Source organism: Cupressus sempervirens, chromosome 10 (genome assembly GCF_028749045.1).
Source record: "Cupressus sempervirens isolate cs-2001-9-10 chromosome 10, ASM2874904v1, whole genome shotgun sequence".
NCBI lineage: Eukaryota > Viridiplantae > Streptophyta > Pinopsida > Cupressales > Cupressaceae > Cupressus > Cupressus sempervirens.
In genome coordinates, this window is record NC_143127.1 from 902,173,856 (window position 1) to 902,196,857 (window position 23,002).

Genomic DNA, 23,002 nt, shown 5'->3' on the forward strand with positions numbered 1-23,002 from the left:
TGTGCCACACTCAGTAAATTATGTTTTAGTCTTTCAACCCAATAGAAATTGTCACATACAAGTTCATTGGTTAATGAGATTCAACCTTTTTCTTTTATGCAATAAGGTTCATTATTTCAAAACCTTACACTACCTCCATCATAGTGTTTAAAATGTTCAAACTTAGTTTTATCTCTAGTCATATGGTGAGAACATCCACTATCTATGGTCCATGTGTCATTTTTACTAACATAAGAGACAAGTGCAATCTTCTCTCCTTCATCATCAAATTCATCTTTTATAGCAATATACACTATTTCATCTTCACTGTTATCAGAATCTATAGCCATAAAACAAATTTTCTTACCTTTATTTGTGACCTTTGAATTCCTTCTTGCCATTCTACTTGTGGCTTTTCTTCTCTTCCTTGACTTCTTTGTTTGAACGCCTAGCATCAATATGACCAATTTCCTCACAAGAAAAATAGTTTAAATGAATTTTACCTTTGTACTTTCCTCTACTCCTGGAATATTTATTTGGAAGTAGAGCTTCAACAATTTCAAGATTACTATTAGAACTTTCTTCTATTTATTCCTCACTTTCTAACTGATTATCTTTTATTTTGTTGCCATTTTCTTTGAGTGAGAGTTTAGCTTCAAATGTAGACTCAATATTCTTGGAAGTAGGAACATAGTTGTCAAAGTTGTCTAGTTCAAAAGTTGTCAACCTTCCTACTAGGGCATCCAAGCCTATCTTGTTATTTGGATCACATCTCTTTTCTTGAATAACAAACACTCTGATTGCATAGATGGGAAGCAAAGTTTTGAGCATTTTACTTACAATAGTTTCTTCTTTGATTTCTCCTCTAGATGCTCTAATTTCACTGACATTGGCTTTTATTCTTTCCACATATCTTGCAATGTTTCATCTTCTCTCATTCTCATTTGATCAAATTTTCCTCTAAGGCTTTCTACTTTGGCTCTTCTTACATTGTCATCTCCTCCATAGATTTTTTTTAGTTTGTTCCACATATCAAAAGTAGTTTTACATTCTTTGACCTCAGCAAATTCAACATACTAAGAGAAAATGCAATGTTAATCATAATGATGTTATGGTTCTTCTTCTCAGCAATATCTTCAACTGACAATGTTCCAGTGGGAGTTTTATATTCTTCATCAGGATATTTGCAACCTAAATCACTAATGGTAGCCAGATGAAGCCTCATAACTCCTTGCCATGCTGCAAAGTTGTCTCTATTCAGCTTTGGAATCTCTCTCTTGTAAGACATCCTGATCTTTAGCTTAGGTCCTTGAAACTTTATCTACAAGCACCAAAAACTCTGATGCCAATTTTTGGAAATACAAGAGGAGTAAGTTAGAGGGGAGGGCTGAATTAGTTACTACTAAAATAAATCCTAGACCCCTTGGATGTCAAATAAAATTCAGACTGATAAAACTGATAATTGTTAATACTCGGTAAGCATACAAAAATTGTTGTAACTCGATAAATGCAGAGTGTGTGTTACTTTAGCAGATCTTAAGATTTTATCATTAATTTACTTGCAAGCATCAAAGAAATAACATGAACAAATAAGACACTAGGATTTAATATGGAAACCCAATTTGGGAAAAAACACCAATTGTAACTAGTTATTATTTTTCACTCTTCTGAAGTGACCCCTATTAGGAGCCAACCCTATGAAAGGTTACAAAATACACTGTTGGGTGTGACCCTATTAAAGGATTTAATCACCCTATTAGGAGTGGCCTTGCAAGAGGTCTTGAAACAATTCAATGGAATTGCCACCTTGTTAAAGGATTTACAAATGGCTATTAAACCAACTTTGTTAATAAATTTTAGATCACTACTACAATGGTTAGAGAGTAACAATGAAATGACCTGATTGTGATGCAACTGAATTGTTGATTATAGATCTCTGTTCTAGTTCATACTTGATCCTTTTTTATCGAATAACACTCATCTGCTCCACAAGGATACCTGTTTATCCTTCATGTTTTCTTCCTCTCTTCTTATCTCTTTCAACTCATTCAACTTTCATGTCACACTATTTGAAATCACAACTTGACCTTTTACTTATACCTTCTAGATTGTCAAGTTGGCTCAAGTACAAATTAGAATAACCAATATTCATTACCATAGTTGGCTAGAATCAATAGATAAAATAATTAAGATTTACATACCAAAATAAAAATCCTTTGGTAGTCGACCCAGCTTGGTAGAAACTAATTCTAAAGCAATTTCCTATGTTAACCAATAGGGGCTTGGTTAACAGTATGAACTTACAAAATTCCTTTGGTAATCGAATGAACTCAATTCTATTCAACTTCCCTTTGTTAACCGAGTGAGCTTGGTTAACAGTCTTTTCTACATAACTTCCTTCGACGCCCGAGTGAGCTTGATAGATACTGCCTTCTATTTATAGCAGACTCAAGAATGCTCGGTAGACTAGGAAAATTGTCTTCACTAACCAAGTGAACTTAGCATGCATAGACCATCAACTGATATGAAATTTTTGTAACATCAAAGACAACATACAATTAATCAATTGTATCCAACAAGCTGGGCATCGTAGGTGGCCATAGAAGGATGAGTTTCCTCTTTATTTCTAAAAACAATTGTTTGCAAAATTTCATTGGCATCATGGTGTCAATTATATAGATTTTCCAGCTCATGCTGGACAAGGCCTCGATAGATTGTCAGAGAGATTTAGACCTATGGACACCCCTACCCTGATTAATAAACATGCAATGATGGGTCCAAACCTTTTGGTCATGTCGAGAGCTCCACAAATGCCTATTGCAAGTATGACTATTCCTGATGATATAGCTAGGAGTCAGATATATTCTAGCATAGCCACAATTGCTATGCACTTGCAAGAGATTTCTTTAGATTGATGTGGCAGATATATGTTACAATCTCGTGGTCCCATTTCGATAGGTGCATCCTCTAGCACATGAGTTGATGATCTATATGAGATAGAAGATATGCCATCTCCACTACAGGTTGATGCTATATTAGATGTGGATGCATTGCATCGTATGGCATCTTATTTAGCATTCAATCTTGTTGGTTCATATCAAGCATTTCCAATAGTCACAGGGATTCCTCTTCACAACATTGGTGGACACATCAGCCATATTCTCTCACACACAACAAGATCACAACCCTCACAGATATAGGAGGATATCCCTACACATTCTATAGCACCTACTCCTACAAAGGGCCCTACAACACCTATCCTCACACCTACTCAGGATCCTGTAGCACCTACTCCTACATAGCCTAGCCCTATAACACTACTCCCCCCCCCTCCTACAGCACCCCCCCATACTTAGGCCTCCACAATATGATGGGGTCTATTTACCACTATGATTTTAGATGAGATGGTCGACTAGGACTAGGCTACTCTATCACTACATGATTCAGATATCAGTTAGATTGGTAGAGCATTACATGATGCTAGGGTAAATATTATAAATTTATATGTTTAAATTTATTTATACTATAATTTACACATGTATACTTGTTTAGCGTACTCAAGATCTTTTATACATGTACTTAGGTCTATACATGTATTCTTGAGTAATTTAATTTAACGTGTGAACATGTACATGTGTGTTCTATAGGGTCTTAGTGATAGTATGTTGCATTTTGGAGATCTTCAGACCCCAAAAAATCTTGCATGACATGAGTCACAAGTATGTTATGTATTTTTTTATTATATATTTGATAGATATATATAGTACATATGATATAATACATGCATGCATACATGTATAATTTTATAATTTTACAAATTTCTTTCATTTGACACAAGGTTTAGATCCAGATTGTAGAGCCTTTTGGGGTCATGGATCAAGAGGGGGATGTGGTTGATCTTATTTTACATGTCTATTTCATTGATGTTGGGACACTTTATATATATACATGTCATTTTAGATACTTTGATATGGAGATGTATGTTATTTCAGATACATGTTTTATTTCAGATACATGTGTTGTTTCAGATACATGTATTATTTCGGATACTTTTATATGGATACATGTTATTTCAAATACATTTGATACATGGTATTTTTAAAGACATTTGATGTGGTATTTTGGAGACATTTTATATGGTATTTTGGATACATTTTACATTTGTGCATACATTATTTCATAGATGTGTTATTTTACATAGATGTACATATTATGTTCATGTTGAATGTATGTATTTTTTCAATATTCATATTTTTATTTTATAGATCATGTGTTATTTTGTACATGTGTTAAAGGGAGGTCCTAAGGGAAAGTCCTAATGGGATGTAAATGTACATATATATACATGAAACCATACACAAAATATAAATAACATTACATGTTCATCACTAAATTTAATACATATAAGAACACAAAGAATACATATGAACATAAAGAATGTAATACATGCTATTATAGAATCAATTTTAAGAGTGCATTTAATCAGTAAAGGGGTTGTCCTAATAGGATGTCTTAAGGGGTTGTCTTAAGGGGAGGTCCTAAGGGGAAGTCTTAAGGGGAGGTCGTAAGGGGAACTCTTAGAATGGGATGTCTTAAGGGGAAGTCTTAAGGGGAGGTCCTAAAGGGAAGTCCTAATGGGATGTATGTACATATATATACATGAAACCATACACAAAATATAAATAAGAATACATGTCCATCACTAAATTTAATACATATAAGAACACAAAGAATACATGTACAAACATAAAGAATGTAATACATGCTATAGAATCAATTTTAAGAGTGGATTTAATCAATAAAGGGGTTGTCTTAAGGGGAGGTCATAAGGGGAACTCCTAGAATGGGATTTCTTAAGGGGTTGTCTTAAGGGGAGATCATAAGGGGAACTCCTAGAATGGGATGCCTTAAGGGGTTGTCTTAAGGGGAAGTCTTAAGGGGAGGTCCTAAGGGGAAGTCCTAATGGGATATATGTACATATATATACATAAAACCATACAAAAAATATAAACAACAATACATGGAACATCACTAAATTTAATACATATAAGAACACAAAGAATACATGTACGAACATAAAGAATGTAATGCATGTTATAGAATCAATTTTAAATATGCATTTACACAAAATATAAGTAACAATACATGAATGTTCATAATTTGTACCATATATCCAAGATCCATAATCAAATGTACATATAAATTTATAAAATATATATCCAAAATGATGTGTATGTAGCTAGTAAATATGAAAGTATGCTCAACCTATATATAGAAAATAAGTACAAATAGCTCTGAACTAGAGGTCCACAAACATTGTATTGTTAGGATCCTCTCTATTTTTAATTATCTCTAGAATATTTTCATGTTCTTCAATAAGCAGTTTCCACTTTTGATTTCTACTACGTCCTCTTCTTGGTATTGCATCAAATTGCAACTTTGTTGCTACAACATGGTTACTATATTGTAAAACCTTTTCTCCATGCATGTATTCAATAAATTCAATACCACTATTGGTTATCCTAATTTTTTGATAATATGTTCCTTCAACAACAATTGATCCAATTGGATATGACTATCCATCAGCATCTATAGTTCCTTCTAGCAACTTGTGTTTTGCTTTTGTGCATCTTAGAAGATAATAGTCTACATTTTCTACATTATCTACTAAGTCTTGGACAACAAAAATATCTCCTGCAATGTACATAAAAATAGACGTGTTTATAAAGTGAAAATTTTAACAAGCATACATGTGTGTCATATATATGTACATAAGCCACAAACCTGGCATAACTAAATTAGAAACATGCTCATAATCAGCTGAATATATAGGATCATGAATGTCAATGTCAATGTCAGCATCTTCAAAAGGAGGCTTTCTGACTATGTCCTTCAAATCCCAATGTGAAACATATCCACTTACGATATTTTCACATACACTCATTGGATTGTCCTTCATGCAATCATCACAAAAACATGATTTCTCTCATGCTTTAATCACTGGGGGGTTTGTGGTGCCCTGTAGTCACCACTTGATGTAAACTTCTAATACCAGAAATTGTTTGACAATTGTAAGGATTAGATCAATCTATATCTGTTACAAATACAGATAATTTAATTAAAAACTTGAATTATAAGAATATGTACACACATACATGTATTATATCAAATAAATAAATATATTTAATACTTGTACCTTTCACTTCCCAAAAATAACACTTATTGTATTTAGTATCTCGAGTAGCAAAATAATCTTTGCACCATTCAACAATTTCTTGTGCACTATTTATCCTATTACCTTCAATAACATGCACATGTACATATATAATTTAAAATACATTAAATCTGTGTGTGTGTGTGTGTGTGTGTGTGTGTGTGTGTGTGTGTGTGTGTGTGTGTGTAGAGAGAGAGAGAGAATCTATACATGTATATATGCCATAAGTAGATCGAGAACACACTAAATGTATGTACATGTATGTACCTGCAAGTTCATGTTGTCGAAGTGCACACTTTATACATGCTCCTGCTCCATCATGCTCCCTTTTTCCATGTCCACTTTCAAACAAGTTCCACAAAAACCTAACATTGCTTCTAGGATGTTGCATGGCTAACCAATTAAATGATTTTGCAGATTTAAATTGTCCCATGAGTTCATGAAATGAGATTAAAAAATAATTATATAAATCAAATTGAAATACATGTACAAATCAATATAAGTTTTACATTTAAAGTTATATTGATTTTTACACGTATTTCAATTTGATTTATACATGTATTTTAATTTGATTTATACAAATCAATATACGTGTACACACCACATTTGATATAACTGCATCAATCTCAACGGCATTGACAAGGTCCTCAGGTGCAACCAAGACCACATCAACGACAATCAGAGTTTGTAGAAGGGACAAAGGGCATAGGGTCCATGGGGACAGTGGAGGAGGACGAGTCCTCCCTAGAAATAGTCATCAAATTTGAAAAAAAATAGATACAAAAGCTCAAGGGGGTTGGAGAGCGTCAATTTCTTATTCATGTTATCTACCTTACTATCTTTTTATTCAATAGTAAGTAGGGTATTAATTGCACAAAGCTTGATGATAAGTTGACAAAAGCTTACTTTTATATAAAATATAGGTATTATACTAATTCGATATTGTCCTTTTCAAACACTTATGAGATCCATTATTGAGATTATCATATATATTCAGCTATTAAAATCATATTCGCTGTACCCAAATCCTAAATCCAAATGAAAAAGTCATTTAATTATTAATTTTATTGAGTCAATCTAAAATATTGATGAGGCGTTTCCTATCGTACACATGAATTTAAAAGAAATGTCATTTCATAGTAAGTAAGGTATCTTTCGATCATATAAAATATTGATATTGTGCTAAACATGAGTGCGCTTTGGTTGTCACCGGTGCAAGTTGTGAATATTTAATCCAATATAGAAACGATATTTTCTGCTATTTCATTCAGACGAAATAATAATAATAATGATTTTGAAGAGGCCTCGATATATGAATAATAATAATAATAACACTCATAATTAATAATTAAAATGCTATTGCCGAGCCAAGACAAGATTACAGTCAAATGATTTGTGGGCGAAGGACTACAAGCCCATTGATAAAACTAAGCTATTATTATTTCATACGAATTAGGTATTAATAAAATAAAAATATACTTTAATTTATCTCGATAATGGAGCAGCGCATGTTATGCCGAACAAAGTGAGAACATGAGTTATTGAATTATTATTAAGTATGACTATTATACTGAATCTACATTGCTGTTCAATTATCCACTTTGCATAAATATTGGTTGGGCATTTTATCATTTTACTGAAACCAACCAATGATTCTGATTTTGAAAGTGATGTCTATATATTTTAATAGAAATGATGATAAGTAACATGCCGTAGGCTTAATCAACGGCAATCGCCGAGCGTCGAGAAAATAAATTTATAATAATATTATTGGGAAGTAACATGCAGTCAAGCTCATTGGGTGGGCATTGACTTTGAATAATATTGGCCCTAAATATACACATAACAACCTGCTCTCTCAAAACATTACATACTAAGGGTGAAATTAACTTTGAAAAAGTAAATCAAAATTTGACTATTTAACACTTTTACACTAGGAATCAAGCCTTAATGTGTGGTGTTTAAGCCATTCGACTTTCTCATCATATTTTCGCCTCAGTTATTGCTTTAGTGTTCCAGAATTTTTGTTGGTAGCCACCGGGAGACATGGGTAACATTTGCAAGTGTTTGAGAAGGTCTTCCAGTCTACCGTCCTCACCCCTTCCAAAACCCTTGGAGTTGTCTACGCCTAGTGTTCCGGTGGGCTCTTCTCTGCATGATGATCCTCAGCCACCCATTAACAATATGCCTTCCTCACCTCCTACTGTTCTAACCGCATCGGCGTCCCCTCTTTCCATCGATTCCCTCAACCTTCGCATTCAACAAGTTGATCCAGCTGATCAAATCGAGCCGCTCATCCGCTTCGTTGATTATCATCTACACAGGATCAAGGTACCTACGGCCCCAACCCTCGAAACAGTGCTTATGTAGGTTCGGTTCATGACTTATTAATGAATTTTCAACTGAGAAAAGTGCGTGGTTCTTGACTATTGTAGGGTTCTTCAGAAGAGGCGTCATCCTCAACCTCCTCTTCTGTGTTGACTTGTGTAGCCTCCAACACAACTCTGGCTGCTCAATTTATCGACACCATTTCAACTGAAGCTGAAAAATTAACCAGCACGGTATTGGATGTTGCTTGGCCGTAAGCGTAACCTCAAGTGTAGGAATTAAGTATTTGTAATTGACAACAATAGTTTGTTTCATTTTCATTTGTCAGGACATAGCTAAGGAAATGGGAGGCTTAGCTCTGGAAGCACTAAAGAAGGTTGGGGAAGCCCACTGGGTATTCCTGGGGCTGTCTGTGGTTGGATCTGCACTGGAGAGATGTGTGACAGTGACATCTAATGTCTCCAAGTGCGTAGAGCTATTGCAAGCAATTGTTTTCCTTGCAAAAGACCTGCAAGTTTTCAGGGAAAGGATGCCCCATCACAGGGAAAGACTATGCGGAGCGGTTCAGATGATAGTGGAGGGGGCAATCATGTGCTCTAATTACATCAGCAAGGGACGACTCTCCAGGTTTGGCGCACACTACCATTTATTTTATGTTATTATAACACACCCGCTTGTATCCAGAATGTATTAATTGAAATTCTGTGATATTGTTATTAAGATTTAATCATCTAGTTAGAGTCTGATTGTTTAGATGTTTAGTTTTACATAAAATCTTCCAACTCTTTTCTCTTTTGCTTTCATTTGTTTGTTATTTTTAGGTTGGTTGTCTATTATCTACAATATAAATAATAATTTTTAATTTTTTTATGAATAGTCTCTTTCTTATATTTAAAAAAATACAATAAAGTTACATATTCAGAAAAAAAGGGGTTGAAGGAAACAGGATCGTTCCACGAGTTCAAACGGCCTAAGGTTGGATATCAACTATTCATAAAAAATAATTCAGAAATTGTAAAAAGCCTCAGGCTGCCAGCATAGCCCCAACTGAGGGAGGAGGATCCTTATCATCAGATCCCCACCCGAGGGTGGGTTAAATAGACTGCTCAAGGGGAGCCCATCCATCATCAGTAGCAGTAGCATTATCTTCATCTTTTTCTCCCTCGGGCTTGGGAGGAGAAATGGCTAAGTCCAATTGAGGAAACACCCACTTGGGGTCTGAGTGCACAGAAGGCCAACTGGTAGCAAGAGCAGTAGGAGGAGCCATTAGGGACCACCCCGAGCCAATCCTCCGAGGAGGTAAGGTGGAGCGGTGCCGACCACCTAAGCCTCCAAAAGAGTGGCACCGACCAAAAGCACCACTGTTGAGAGAGCAATATGGCTAAGAGTGAGGCATGTGAGATCGGCAAGTAGAAGTGCTACATCCTCGACGACGATTTCAAGGAGGGGTACAGTCACCGGAGGCCAAATTTGGTGGGACATGAGCTATCGTGCAAGGGCCATTTCCCCAATGTGCCAAAAGCTCTTGTAGGTGAGCCACCTCTAGAGCCACTTTATCTATTTGTACTTGAATCTGTAACATGACATTGTTATAAATACATGCTTTAGCGTACATAGCAACATTAATGTCAAGTGTGTTGTTAGCATAAATAACTGCATTGACATATTTCCAAATGATAACTAAAATCTTCAATCTAAAAGCATGCCATATCTCGGAGTACTTGAAGGGAATCTAAATGTTGTCACCCAGAACAACCATATGCCAAGAGAAAGGTTCTAGGTGAAAGGGGGGAAATAGATCATGGATACATTGCTAGTAACACTGAGCCCGTCTACAAAACCAAAAAATGTTCAACAAAGTCTCTAGTTGACCACAAAAAGGGTAATGGGGTTCAAGAACACCCAAGTGTTGCCACCAAGGACCCAAAGGCAAGCCCTAGAAAAGAATACACTAGGTGAAATGTGCAATTTCAGGCTCAGTAATGGTTTGCCACAGATTGGAGAACCTATGACTTCAAGTATGGTGAGAAGATTGCAAATGCCATTGTTGGTTGAGAACTTCAACCATGGGCAATTGAGGAACCAGCCATCAGTAGCCTAGCCTAGGCTTATAGCTAGTTACCAGAGTGTTTGGATACCACTTCTAGTCTTTCCACCAAGGGCAAGAGGACTAAATGTTAACTTTATGTAACAAATGTGGAGGCACCATAGAAACTGCAAGATCAAAAGTCTGTTGATCTAGACGAGTGAGCCTGAATTGCACTTTCATGTCCTCCTACAATCATAAACTCATAGTAACTTTGGAGAACAGATCTTTAGGAGTTTTTATGATGTGTTTGAAAAAATGCAAAGCACTAGCCTCATGCACTTTAGCCAGGGGAACACCTTGGATAGAAAATAATGGTAACCATCAAAGATTGTGTTATTTCATGGAGAGCTCATTTCTGAATCCATTACCAACCCAATGAAGCTAGGGCTTAACTGCTTCCCAGGCTTTCCAAAGACTCTTAACAACAAAAGTGCCCTGAATTTAGATAGGTTCTGTCATCACAAGAATGGTCTGAAAACCAATCCCCTTCCAAGCTAGCTGGTGAACCAAAAAGCCTAAAGAAATGCAATATCTTAACAAAATCTTCCAAGCATCATTGCTAGAAAGAGCTTAGATCACCCATTTGGCACAAAGAGCAGTACCTTGCTTTTGGATGGATAGCAAGCCTAAGCCACTAGACTCTTTGGGAAGACAGTAGAAATTCTAGGCAACTCTATGAAAGCCCTAGTGAGAAGCATCTGAAGCCTAAAGGAAGTTGTGTAACAGGTGCACAAGTTTGAGATAAGAGGGCTTTGAAGGAGCCCAACAAGAGGAGTAGTACACATGGCTGGCGACCAACACTTTAGAACATATCTAGAATTTTTCCACAAGGGCAAGAGGTTTGGCGATCCAATACTCTAGCTTCTTCTCTATTCTTGTGAGAACCGCATTCTAGAGCTTGATGGCGGAAGCTTGGAAGGAAAAAGGGATGCCTAGAAAATGAAAAACTTCACCATGTTGAACCCATTTCCATTGATATTTCCCAAGCCAAGTAGGAAGGGGAAGGGAAGATTTCCTATAGTAGAGGGTTTTGTGCCACTAAATAGTAGACCCTGAAGCAAGATAGAAGGTGTCAAGACATTGCAAAGTGGAGGCAAAATTCTCTTCATCCTCAGTGAGAGTGTGGAAGGAGTCATCTACGAAAGGGCCATTCACAAGTTGATCAGGGGAGTCGAGAAGGGAAATACCATGGACCCTCCCTTGTGAGATGGCATTTGTGAGCAAGTACCCAAAACCTTCAGCCGCCAACACATCTAGAGTGGGTGCCATTGAGTAGCCTTGTTGAATTGAATGATAAAGCCCAAAGGCTTCAGACTGGCAGCCATTAATGGCAATGCAAGAAAAGACATCCCCAAAAAGCATTTGGATTGACTACAAAAAAGTTAAGCCAAACCCAAACGCCTCAAGCATTACAAGAATGAAAGGCCACTCAATCCGGTTATAAGCTTTGGAAAAATCAATCTTAAGAAAGATGGCCTATTACTTGGAATGCCAAGCACATTCCATCCCTTCCCACACATCAATTATATTATCCAAGATATAATAGGATTTGATAAAACCCATTTGTTCAGGGTGAATAATCTGAGGAAGAAGATGATAGATTTTAAGAGGGAGAGCCTCGGCAATGATCTTGTAAGAGACATTCAACAAAGTGATGGGCCTCCAATTGCATATATCTTCAGGGTCACCCACCTTAGGTATGAATTTGATAATCCCCTTATTAATAATATTGCCTAAAGAGAAAAAATTGTAGGCTTCAAGGTAAACCTTATGCAAGTCTGGTCCAATCTCTTCCCAAAAGGCTTTGTAAAATTCACAAGGGAAACCAACATAACTTGGGGCCTTATCATACGCCATGGAAAAGACAACTTCCTTGAGGTCCGATAAAGTGAGCTTCTTCTCATAGAATGGATATTGTTTTGGAGTGATTCTTTTAGGAGTGACATCCAAACAAGCCTTCAAAGCTTGATTTCAGGCTTTCGAAGGGCTCTACACTATGAAAAAAATTTCATAGTGGCGAATGAAAGCTTGGAGAATGTCAGGAAGCTCACAGAAGGAGTGTGGACTCTCCCAAATATGTTTGATCCTCCCTATAGAATGGTGATCCCTCAACACATTAAAAAATTCCTTAGAACCTTGATCTCCAATCTCCACCCAGTGAAGGTGGGCCATGAGTTGAGCTCCCTAGGCTGTATAATTGTCTGCAACCGACTTCTAGTGGTGAAGCTTGGCAAGCCAAACTTGGATATTCGTATCAAACAAATTCATGGCTAGAGCTTCAATGGTCATACTAAGATCTTTGGTAGTGGCCTCATAAGATCGCTTGAGATAAGTGGCCAGCTATCTCCCATAAATGTGAAGAAACCTCATAGTATGGGTAATGACATTATTCAACCACTGAATCCACCCAGACATGGAATGGGGCCTAGGTTCAAGATTTTAAAGTTTGTAAAATATGAGAGGCCATGGGTAAATGTGATAGCACTAAAGTATTAAGGTAAAACTAAGTTTTACAATTACGAGGAGGGGCAAAATGCTAGCTAATGGAGAAGTGAATGGAAAAATGGTCAGAAAGAGACCTTGTTCTCCAACTTACCATCAAAAATCCAGAAGGCCCACTTTATCAATAACTAGCTCAATAATATTGAAATCTCTATAGAATATCTAGGTGGCAGGCAACAAAGAATTAGCTAACCATCTCTACAAGTGTGAGCGCTCAACCACATCATTAGGGGCATAGACATTGACAATGCCAAAATAATGATTTTGAAAAGACAACAAAATCCAAACAACTCTTTGCATGGGGTTAGAACGATGGGAAATAACAAAAGGAAAAAATCAAGGCAACAAGAGAGTGACTACACCACTTTGACCAACTTCATGCTAAGAAGCAAAACTAACACCATCTGGCCATATCACATGGAAAGCTGAGTTGAGAAGAAACCTAGAGACTTTGACTTCTTGTAGGCATAGAATATCAATAGTGCCAAGCCTACGCTTGGTATCAAGAACATAATATTTTCTAGGGAGGTCTGTTAGCCCCCGTACAGTACATGAGAGAAAAATAATTATAAATCAACTTGCATATTCTCCTCATCCCCAAGTGAGGAAAAGTTGTTATGCAAGAAAGTGAAGGATTCAAAAGGGGTCACCCAAAGTGATGGCTTCTCATTTATCCCTAGTGATAGAAACTACATTCCAGCCTTCAAGGCTACAAGAGCGATGGAGAAACTAAAAGGAAATCATAGAAGTTTCTTGAGGTGCATGAACCCAAGCAACTTGGACCTTTAGCTATTATGTTTCCTGTGAGATAGGGTTTGAAATAGGTGATGGCACAACCATGGGAACCTCAGGTGTTGTGGATACAATAAGAGTTGCATTGGAGCTGGAATGGTTGGGTTCTTGAGAAACGAGGCTTGTCTTAGCAGCATCTTTGCCTTTCTTGACAATTGTTGTCCATTCATCTTTTTTAACGACTAGAACTGGCTTGGTTTCCTAGACCAAAGAGTGATTGCGCTTGAGAATAGGAAAATTCTTTATCTTATGGCTAGTAGATTGACATCAAAAGCAAGTATTTGGGAGATTTAGGTAAAGCACCTTTTGGGTAAAGGTGATAGCACCAATCTGAATTTCCACATATTCTTTAAGGTCTCTAGAGAGGTCGACCTCAACATAAGCCCTCTATTGAGGGCAGGCATTGAAAATTTGTCTAGTTCTACACAAATCACTTTGCCTATAGTTTGGACAATTTCTAAGAGGAAAGATCAGCAAGGGATAGGTAGCCTAGGGAACTCTACCTAAACTGGAACCTTAAGTTTGCAGTCATCCGAGATGCAAAAATCTTGAGGTCATCTTTGAAAAATAAGAAAAGATGAGTAAATTGTCCACGACCCATGGCTAATACTGCTCCCTAGAAGGGGTTACCAAAATGAAATTAAAAAAATCCCTTAGTAAGACTTTGAATCCATTCAAGGCAAATCCCCTAGGGGGTCCAGGCCTTGGTGACCCATTCATGCAGCATGCTTTTAGATGGAATGCAACCCACAAAATACCCAATAAGGTTTGGGTTTTTAGCCATTGACAAAGAGATTCAAAAGAAAAAATATTCAAAACTAGGTTGGGAGAGGAATTACCTCATGAAATACCTTGGGCACAAATTTGCACGGGCATTTTCTTAGCGGGTCCATTTTTGCATGCAACAACAATTCCAACACCAGCAACAACTATTGGGCCGAAGAGGGCCCAGGCCATTATATCCTAAAGGAAATTCCCACACTAAATGTAGAATGGCAAGTAGTGTGGTAGAAAGGGTTCATACACAAATTGTATAAACCCTAGTAGAACACATTTCGTAGAGTAGCCATTTTTCCCAAGACTATTTTCTAAATGGTATTTTGAAAAAAATATTTTTATAATAAAAGTATAAATTAAAAGGGAGAAATCTGTGATTAAATTTTATATCTAACTCTTTTTAAGAAAATAACAGAGAAAAATAAAAATAGTTGTAGACTTAAATTATCTAAACGATGCTAGTAGTTGTAGGGAGGCAAGAAAGGTCAAGAAGAGTCAAAAGTGGCATCCAAAAAAGAAAATATAGAAAGAAAATGTGAATAACTAGAATCCACAAATAAGGAAAAAAAGGAAAAAAATAAAGAAGATTGTAATGAAGAAATAGAACCCTAACTTAAAGTTAGACCAATAAAAAATAAGCTACATAAAAAATATTTAACAACCTAAAATAAGAAAAAAAAAATGAACAAAATATTAGATATCTACATATAAACATACAACTATGTTAACACTAGAGTTTCCATCACTTCCATTGAATAGCTCGATAGCCTCTACTATGCTCGATTTTCACTAAACATTATCTCTGAAGCTTGATAGACATTGTATAGCTTGAAAAATACTACAAACTGAATGATAAGCTTGGAAGTAACTATAGAGCTTGGTAGCAATGTAACCAATTGACTAAGTGTTCAGTCACTAATAGACAAATTGACCTTAATGTCAACAATCTAGCCCTTTGGCATTAGTGAGAAAAAAAATTATCAAGACAAAAGTATGATGTTTCAAAACTATAAGCCAAAACTTCTTTTATCATCATTCTGTGTCTTCAACTTGGTTTTGACTTCCAGCTATTATGGCTCAGTAACATACTCTATTTTTTTGATTTTTCCAAATTGCTTTTGTAAAAATATGTTCCACTTATTTGTATAATACTATACTACTCCCCCATACATATATCTCTCCTATGTACATACAAATTGAATATAGTATATTTCTCCTCCATTACATATTACTTTTCTCCCCCTTTATCAAAAGTATTATCCCCCTTTTATAGATATACATATATACATTCATTTCATACTTTCTCTCCCCCTTTTTGACATGAATGCCAAAGGTGTATAATATCTATATGTTAATAGAAAAATGTGACAAGGATTTAGAATGTACCTTCAGAATAAGTACCAATGTCTTGTCCCAATTCTCTTGTAAACCTTATTTGTATGCAATGCAATTTGAACTTTTGCTGATAATTACGTCATGTGATTAGCTATGAAGAAGTTATTACTATGGATGAGAGTCTTTGCATGTGCAATGTGTTTCTGAAATGCATCCATGTTTGGAAGAATCATGCCCTAAATTTTTACAAGTGTAGCTCAAATTCTAGCTTCTTCCTTCAATAATTATGTCTACAGATTTTTCAGATATTTGATCTTTAAGTAATGTGCATTACTATGAGTTGGGTCAAGTGGCAATTGGTGTGCACTTGCCTTCATATCTTCATCTATCTTGGATAATTTATCCTTGATCTCCTTTGTAAAGATAGATGTGTCACTCAGTCTCACAAATAATGAAATAACATTACTAATAGATATTTCTAGTGAACCAAGAATATTAGCTAGATTTACTTTATCTATTGAAATTCTCTATGCAACTTGTTCTAACACTCTATTTTAATTTTTTTTTTTTCTCTTTTTAGCAATTTATCCTATCCATTCAAGTCTTCATTATATCTGTGGATAATTTCTACTAGCTGGTCCAAAATGGGTTTTTTTCCATCAACCTCAATACTTAGAGCATGAATAAATATGCTCTTTATGTCTTCAGGAACTTGATTATCATTATTCTTTTCTTCTCTAAGCTTTAGTTTCTTATCTCTCTTCTGTAATAGTTCACCTAGGATATTCATTTGATCAAGTTTGAGGGTAGAGATATCCCAATTTGGAATAACTATGTCCTCATCTAGATCAATCTCCTCTTCTTTACCCCTTTCTTTCAGAATGGTAGAAACAATTTGTTTTCCTTTATTTAAGACTTTAGTGCTTAGTTGAGATTTTTTCTCAACTCTCATTGTACTAGCTATGGATACATTTCGAATCGAAAACAATTATAGAAATATATGGAGTAGAAAAAAATGTGGAAATGGTACTAACAATTTAGAAATACCTTGTTGTTGCTTGGTCAAGTCTGAAGATGGAGAAACTTGCCTCTCGACAGATGAAGTGCTATGCATTTCAATCAATGTAACACTTAGCTAAATAGATCTAGATTTTGGTTGGGTTCTTGGTGTAGCATTGGTATCCACAACCAACTTGGTAGAAGCTTTCTTGGAGCTAGATTGCACTAAGGCTCTGCTCAGAGAATGATGAAATGAAGCCATGACTACTGCTGAAATTTTCTCCAAATTAGTTTCCTCAATGTTTTGTATCTCTAGAAGGCTTCCTTCAATAGCTTCTTATTCTTCCTCCTCATCATCCAAATTAACATCATCTATTTCTACATCTTCTTTCTCATCTTCACCTTCCTTTTCATCAACATGAATAACAAAGTCACTGGGTTGATGCAATTGATAGTTGTTCTTCCAAGTGGTAGTGGATGACTTTACCACAGATTCAATATCTTTCATTAGTAGAAGACATGTTTTGAACTTGGGTGTAATCTTCTTTTCATTTTTTTCAATTCTTCTTTCACCTCTTTGTTGTTGAGACTTGGCATAAGCTATCTCAAAGTCTGTTCATTGATGTCCCTAGCAGTTTTCATTGCACTATCCCATTGTGGCTTAATTTCTTTTAAGAGTGGATTTGGAACTTGTTGTGTGAGCTCATCTGGTGAATAGTTCCATTTACCCAACTTTGATAGAAGAATCTTCATTTTGCTTCTTCTCCTCAAGGTGCCTGGTCTCATATTTCAATGACTTGAAACTGTTCATACCATAATCTTCTTCTAATCTTTTAAATTTTTCCTAAAGAGTGGGAGTAGTCTTCTGAAAGATAATTTTATCATCATCTTCTTCTTCTTCTCCCATCTTCAACTTTTCTCTTGTTCTTGGTTGAACTTCTTGTGAATATAGTAGGGGAGGATTTGGTAGGTTTGGTTATGATGACCTTCCCTTTCTTCTTGGGAGGCTCTTCCTTCTTAGATTTAGATTCCTCTACTTCATCTTCTTCATCATCATCTTCTACATCATCTCCTTTTCCTTATGTTAGTATGAGAGTAGAACTTCCTTGCTTTGTGTTTTTCATTAGCTTTTCTATCCTCTTCCTTCCTTTTTTTACTGCTTGAAGTAGCTTGATCTCAAGCTCAATTCTTGTCTTTGATTCATCATATGTTCTAAAATAGGTGGCTTTAGGATTTACAAGCTCATTCAATAGAGATTCTATAGTATCCTTTGTGTCGCTAATATTAACCTCATAGTCTAGAGGCTTAACCCATGCTACTCTAGGTTTGATTGTCTGAATGTACACTTTATCATAGTCAACCATGAAACATATATCTTCCTTGTAGTATTCTGAATCTATTTTACATCTTCTCTTTGAATGTTTCAAAGTAGTTATCCATGATGCTATCAAATTTCTCACCCATTTCTACTATAAATTCATTGATTTGATATTAAAAAGGAACATCCTTCCTCCATACTCCTAAAATTTTAGAAGGGAAAAACTTCTGAAGAAAGAAAAATAAACATGTCAAAAGGGAACCAAACTTACATGAGTTATTCTTTGATCCTTTGATGCTCTTCATATTCTTGTTGAATTGAATCAATAACAACTTGGCAAGGTTAAAGGACATGTTGTTCTTCACTACCTTGTAAGTTAGGTCAACTACTTCACATGACACACTATTTAATCGACTAGACTTATAAATCTTGTGAGAAATTCAATCGGTTTTGAGCTTCATCTCCATGTCAGATATCCCACTTGGTAAGAGTACTTTTAGCCAATTGAACCAGACCTAGGGTTTTGGTAGCTTTTGCCTTGTTTAGCATTGGTAGTCCAATGATTTTGTGAATCATTTTCCTTATAATCTGAATGGGTTGGTCTAACCATAATTTCCAATTGTTAATGCAGATTAAGATAAGTCTGATCCATTTAGCTTGAAAGTCCCTTGGCATATGTGAAATATGCATTAAACCCTTGGTTTCCAAATGTTGGTGCTTAGGTTTCAATACACCCTTCACACATAGTTCATTTAACACTTCATTCATTTCATGAGTATTGAGTTCCTAAATAGAAAAATGCTAATATTAATAGATATCAAGCATGAGCAATACCTTAGGTGGAATTTGTAACTATGCACCAGCTGCATCGAGCACCTCTGAGATTTTTGGACTCAACTTGAATGTAGGAAACTCACATTCCACTCCACGAACTAAAATTTTTGATCCTTTCTTAGCTTTGCTACTTGTAGATTCCATACTTAGTAGGGTTTCTAAAATCTTGAGAATTCTTCAACAATAAACACTCAATTCACTCAAAGGCTTTGAATTCACTCTTCACAAATAGGTCTGGAAATTCATAGTGAAAAAGTGCGTTCAATTTCTCCCTTTTAACCAATTTCCTCTTTTTAATCATCATTAATTCTTGGTATGTATACTCATTCAATGATAGACTAAACGTTGCTCATTTTGTCTTTTGATGGTCAAAAGACATTCATAGCTCAGTAGAGTCATCAATAACTTGGCATCTTCATTCGATGCTCTAGTGTATTCTGACCTTGCTCGGTAGGGTCTTGCAACCCAACGTAGCTTGGTAAGTGTTGAACTAACCACCAATGTTCCCCTTTGAGATTCATGAAATGGCTTAACCTCCTCCTATGTTCTATAAGTCTAGTGGTTGTATCATGCATTAGTAGGTCAATCTTTTGGTGGAATGAAAACCCTATCTTGTAACAAGTGGTATCAGAGCTTGGTCACAGGTCCAGATCTCCTCAAGTAAAGCTAAGGAGGGATTGTTAGACTAATTGCCAACATTCCCCTTTGAGATTCGTGACATGGCTTAACTGCCTCCTTTTTTCTATAAGTCTAGTGCTTGTATTGGGCATAAGCAGATCAATCTTTTGGTGCAACAAAAACCCTAGCTTGTAAGAGTAAGGTCTTGAACTTCTACAATCACTTGGTGATCCTTATGTATCTTGAATGCTGATATGGATCTTTCTTCTTGCTAGCTAGAAATAATGAGGGATGTCTACTTTTGAATCTTGGTTCCAATTATTCCCAAAGGGAACTAAGTCAAAATTCTTGAGTCACCCAACTCACTAACTTGGGTGTCATCCAGTTCATGACCTAGGCTTGCATTCTCTAGATGTTTTGGTACCCATTATTGCCTTATTTGTTTTCTGATATTGCTAGCTTCAACCTTCTTATCATCTTCAATTCTTCTTATGTTCATAGAATTCTTGGTAAGATGTTCAAGGTCTATATAAGTAAAACATCTTTTTGTAGTATCTATTTTCCTCATGTGATGTTTTACACAATTTTCTCCAATGTGTCGAGACTCACCACAGTAGTGACATCTACACCATGTGTTGTAGTCCCATCCAAATATTGCTTTCACAATCTATTCTGCTAGGTTCAATTTCTTGTTTTTGCATTCTAAATATTTGTTTCCTTGTTTATTGCAATTATAGCATTTTCCTTCAAAATTAGGCTTCTCTTTACATTCACTTGCACGGTGTCCATGCTTATTGCAATTGTACCACTTCCCATTGAATTTAGGTTTATCATTGCTCCAACATCTCTTTGATGTATGACCTATCTTACCACAATGGTTGCAAGTAGGCCTTTTGTTCTTTTGAGCTCCCTATTTGGATGATTTGCCTTCTTCTATATAACCTAATCTTGCTTTGCCTTTGTGTCTATACTAGTTTTTCTCATTTAACTAATTCATGCTTTCTTGAGATTTCATCATGTTCTCATTAGTTTTCTTTTCAATATTAAGATTATTATGAAGTCTTTCGTTCTCTGATCTTAGATTCATGAGTTCTTCATTGGCACTAGTGAGTTGATCAATAAAATATACTTGTTGAAGGGATAGTTGACTAATTTCATTGTTCTTTCCTTCTATCTCTTCTTTGGCTTTGTCCTTTTGTTCCATGACTTCACATAATCTGATTGATTGGATTTCTTTCTCTCTTTTCAAGATCTGACTTCTTCTTGGAATGTAAGATTCTTCTTAGGTAGATATTTGATTGTTGCATCAGCTTCATTTGAATTTCTTTCTAGACATTAGTCTTCAATTCTTTCTTCAATGTAGAGATTTTCATTTAGTTGTGCTGCTAGTTCCTTCCTTCTTTGAAAATATTGAGAGAGATGCTACTTTTCTTTTTTGAGATTTCAAATGGACAATTCCAAATCTAACTTATCTTTCTTAATAACCTTTTCTAGCTTGTACAACTCTATTACCTCTAATCTTTTCTCAAGCTATTAAACTTCTTTTGTGAGAACCAAAAGAAGCTCTAATACCAATTATTGGAAAATAAGATAGGCTAGGTTACTAATAGGGGAGGATTGAATCAAGAACCAATAAAACTTTAACTTACTTCACCAATTAAACTATTGCCACATAATCTGATCTAGTTGCATGTAAGAAAGAATGAAAACAATAAAACATTCATAACACTTTGACACAAGATATAATGACCTAGAAACCTTCCAAATAGAAAGTAAAACTAGGGTAGGGATGATACCCACAAGATTTAGTACTAAAATATAAATTTGGCCTATTAAGGCTTACAATTGATCACTTTTGGTGATCTTCCTTATTAGGAGCAGTAAGGATTTCTAGGTCCACCTTGTGAAAAGTGTTGCTCCACTTTTCATCCTGTACCCACTATGCAAAGTGAAAAATGATCTTGTGTATTAATTTCGTCTAGGTATGTCTGAGTCTATTTCTTTTCCCTCAAGTGAAAAGTCTCTCCATCAAGTTTTCATCTTCCCTCCTCCCTCGCATTACATAATCTGGTGGGTTTCCCTTGTTATTGTGAGTTTTGTGGGTAGTCTAGGACCTTTTTTGATGGAGATTCTTGGGTCATATCATGATTTTTATAGAATCATTTTTGGGGATGAATTTTCTCATGACTCATTATAGCTTTCACATAAAGAAAAGGAAGTTTACAGAAAATCCAATATCAACTTCTCCTCGGTAGGTTTTTGATCTGTGAAGGTGATTTTTTGCAGAGGTCAATGAAGGAGGTTTACAAGCAAAAGTAAGGAAGAAATAAATAGTTTTATGGATGGATTGTGCCTACATTGCAGCATTCTACCTTGGGAGTCACTCATAATTCACGACAATGATCAGAATAACATCTTGTGGAAAACTCTAAAGTAGCTTCTCCATGGCAAGTTTTTGACCTAGGAAGTCAGTTTTTTGACTAAGACATTTGTGAGAGAGCTAAGTAAGTAAGTGGGTTCCTTTTTCACTTTCGTAGTCCTTTTTAGATTTTCTAAAGCCTAGAAGCATGTTTACTTAAAGAATAAAGTGAAAATTAAAGCAAAGGTAGAAAAATAGAAGTCGCCTTCTCCTTAGTGGGTTTTCAACCTTGGAAAGCAATTTTCCACCTCTATTGAAAAATCACTTTTGCAAGCATGTTGGGCTCATAAATTGATCACAGGATACTTACAAAGGATAATGGAAGGAAATTAATCACATTTGGGAAGATATCTTAAGCAAAATCTAGCTGAGCAGATTTTTCCTTACAAACTACTCCATTCTTAATTTTTTGAAACCTAATGAAAAACAGGAAAGTAAGTCTGTAATAAAGGAATGTTATCATTGGGCCAATGGAAACAATGAAAAGACATGGAAAAATCTATTAGAAACCCCTGCATTTACTAATCTAATGGATTTATCCTTTAATTCACTCATGTGGCATGAATCTTGAAGATTAACGAGTGGATTGGGATTTCTATATAGAGATGAACATAACAAATTTTCAAGCTACCACTTTCTTTATTGAACTGTTATGTTGTTGAATTGAATAGTGATTTCAAGATTCTCATAGTTGCAAAGTTCTACTCTCTGTCCTACTTTCAATTTTAAGATTTCTATTCATCTCTATGTTAGATAAGATGGCAAAAAGATTCCCTAGATTCGATGGATTGAACATAA

At 35.6% G+C, this 23,002-nt stretch overlaps 1 protein-coding gene across 1 annotated transcript in view; it reads left to right on the plus strand.

Annotated features, from left to right (window-relative positions):
* The first annotated feature begins 8,194 nt into the window (after positions 1-8,194).
* Positions 8,195-23,002, plus strand: part of LOC149536915 (uncharacterized) — a 49,371-nt gene continuing 34,563 nt past the window's right edge. Inside the window, exons 1-3 of the mRNA XM_089806024.1 lie at positions 8,195-8,524; positions 8,629-8,754; positions 8,850-9,148. Coding sequence (XP_089662150.1) covers positions 8,240-8,524; positions 8,629-8,754; positions 8,850-9,148 — 710 coding nt within the window. The 5' untranslated portion in view covers positions 8,195-8,239. The remainder of the gene's footprint in view (positions 8,525-8,628; positions 8,755-8,849; positions 9,149-23,002) is intronic.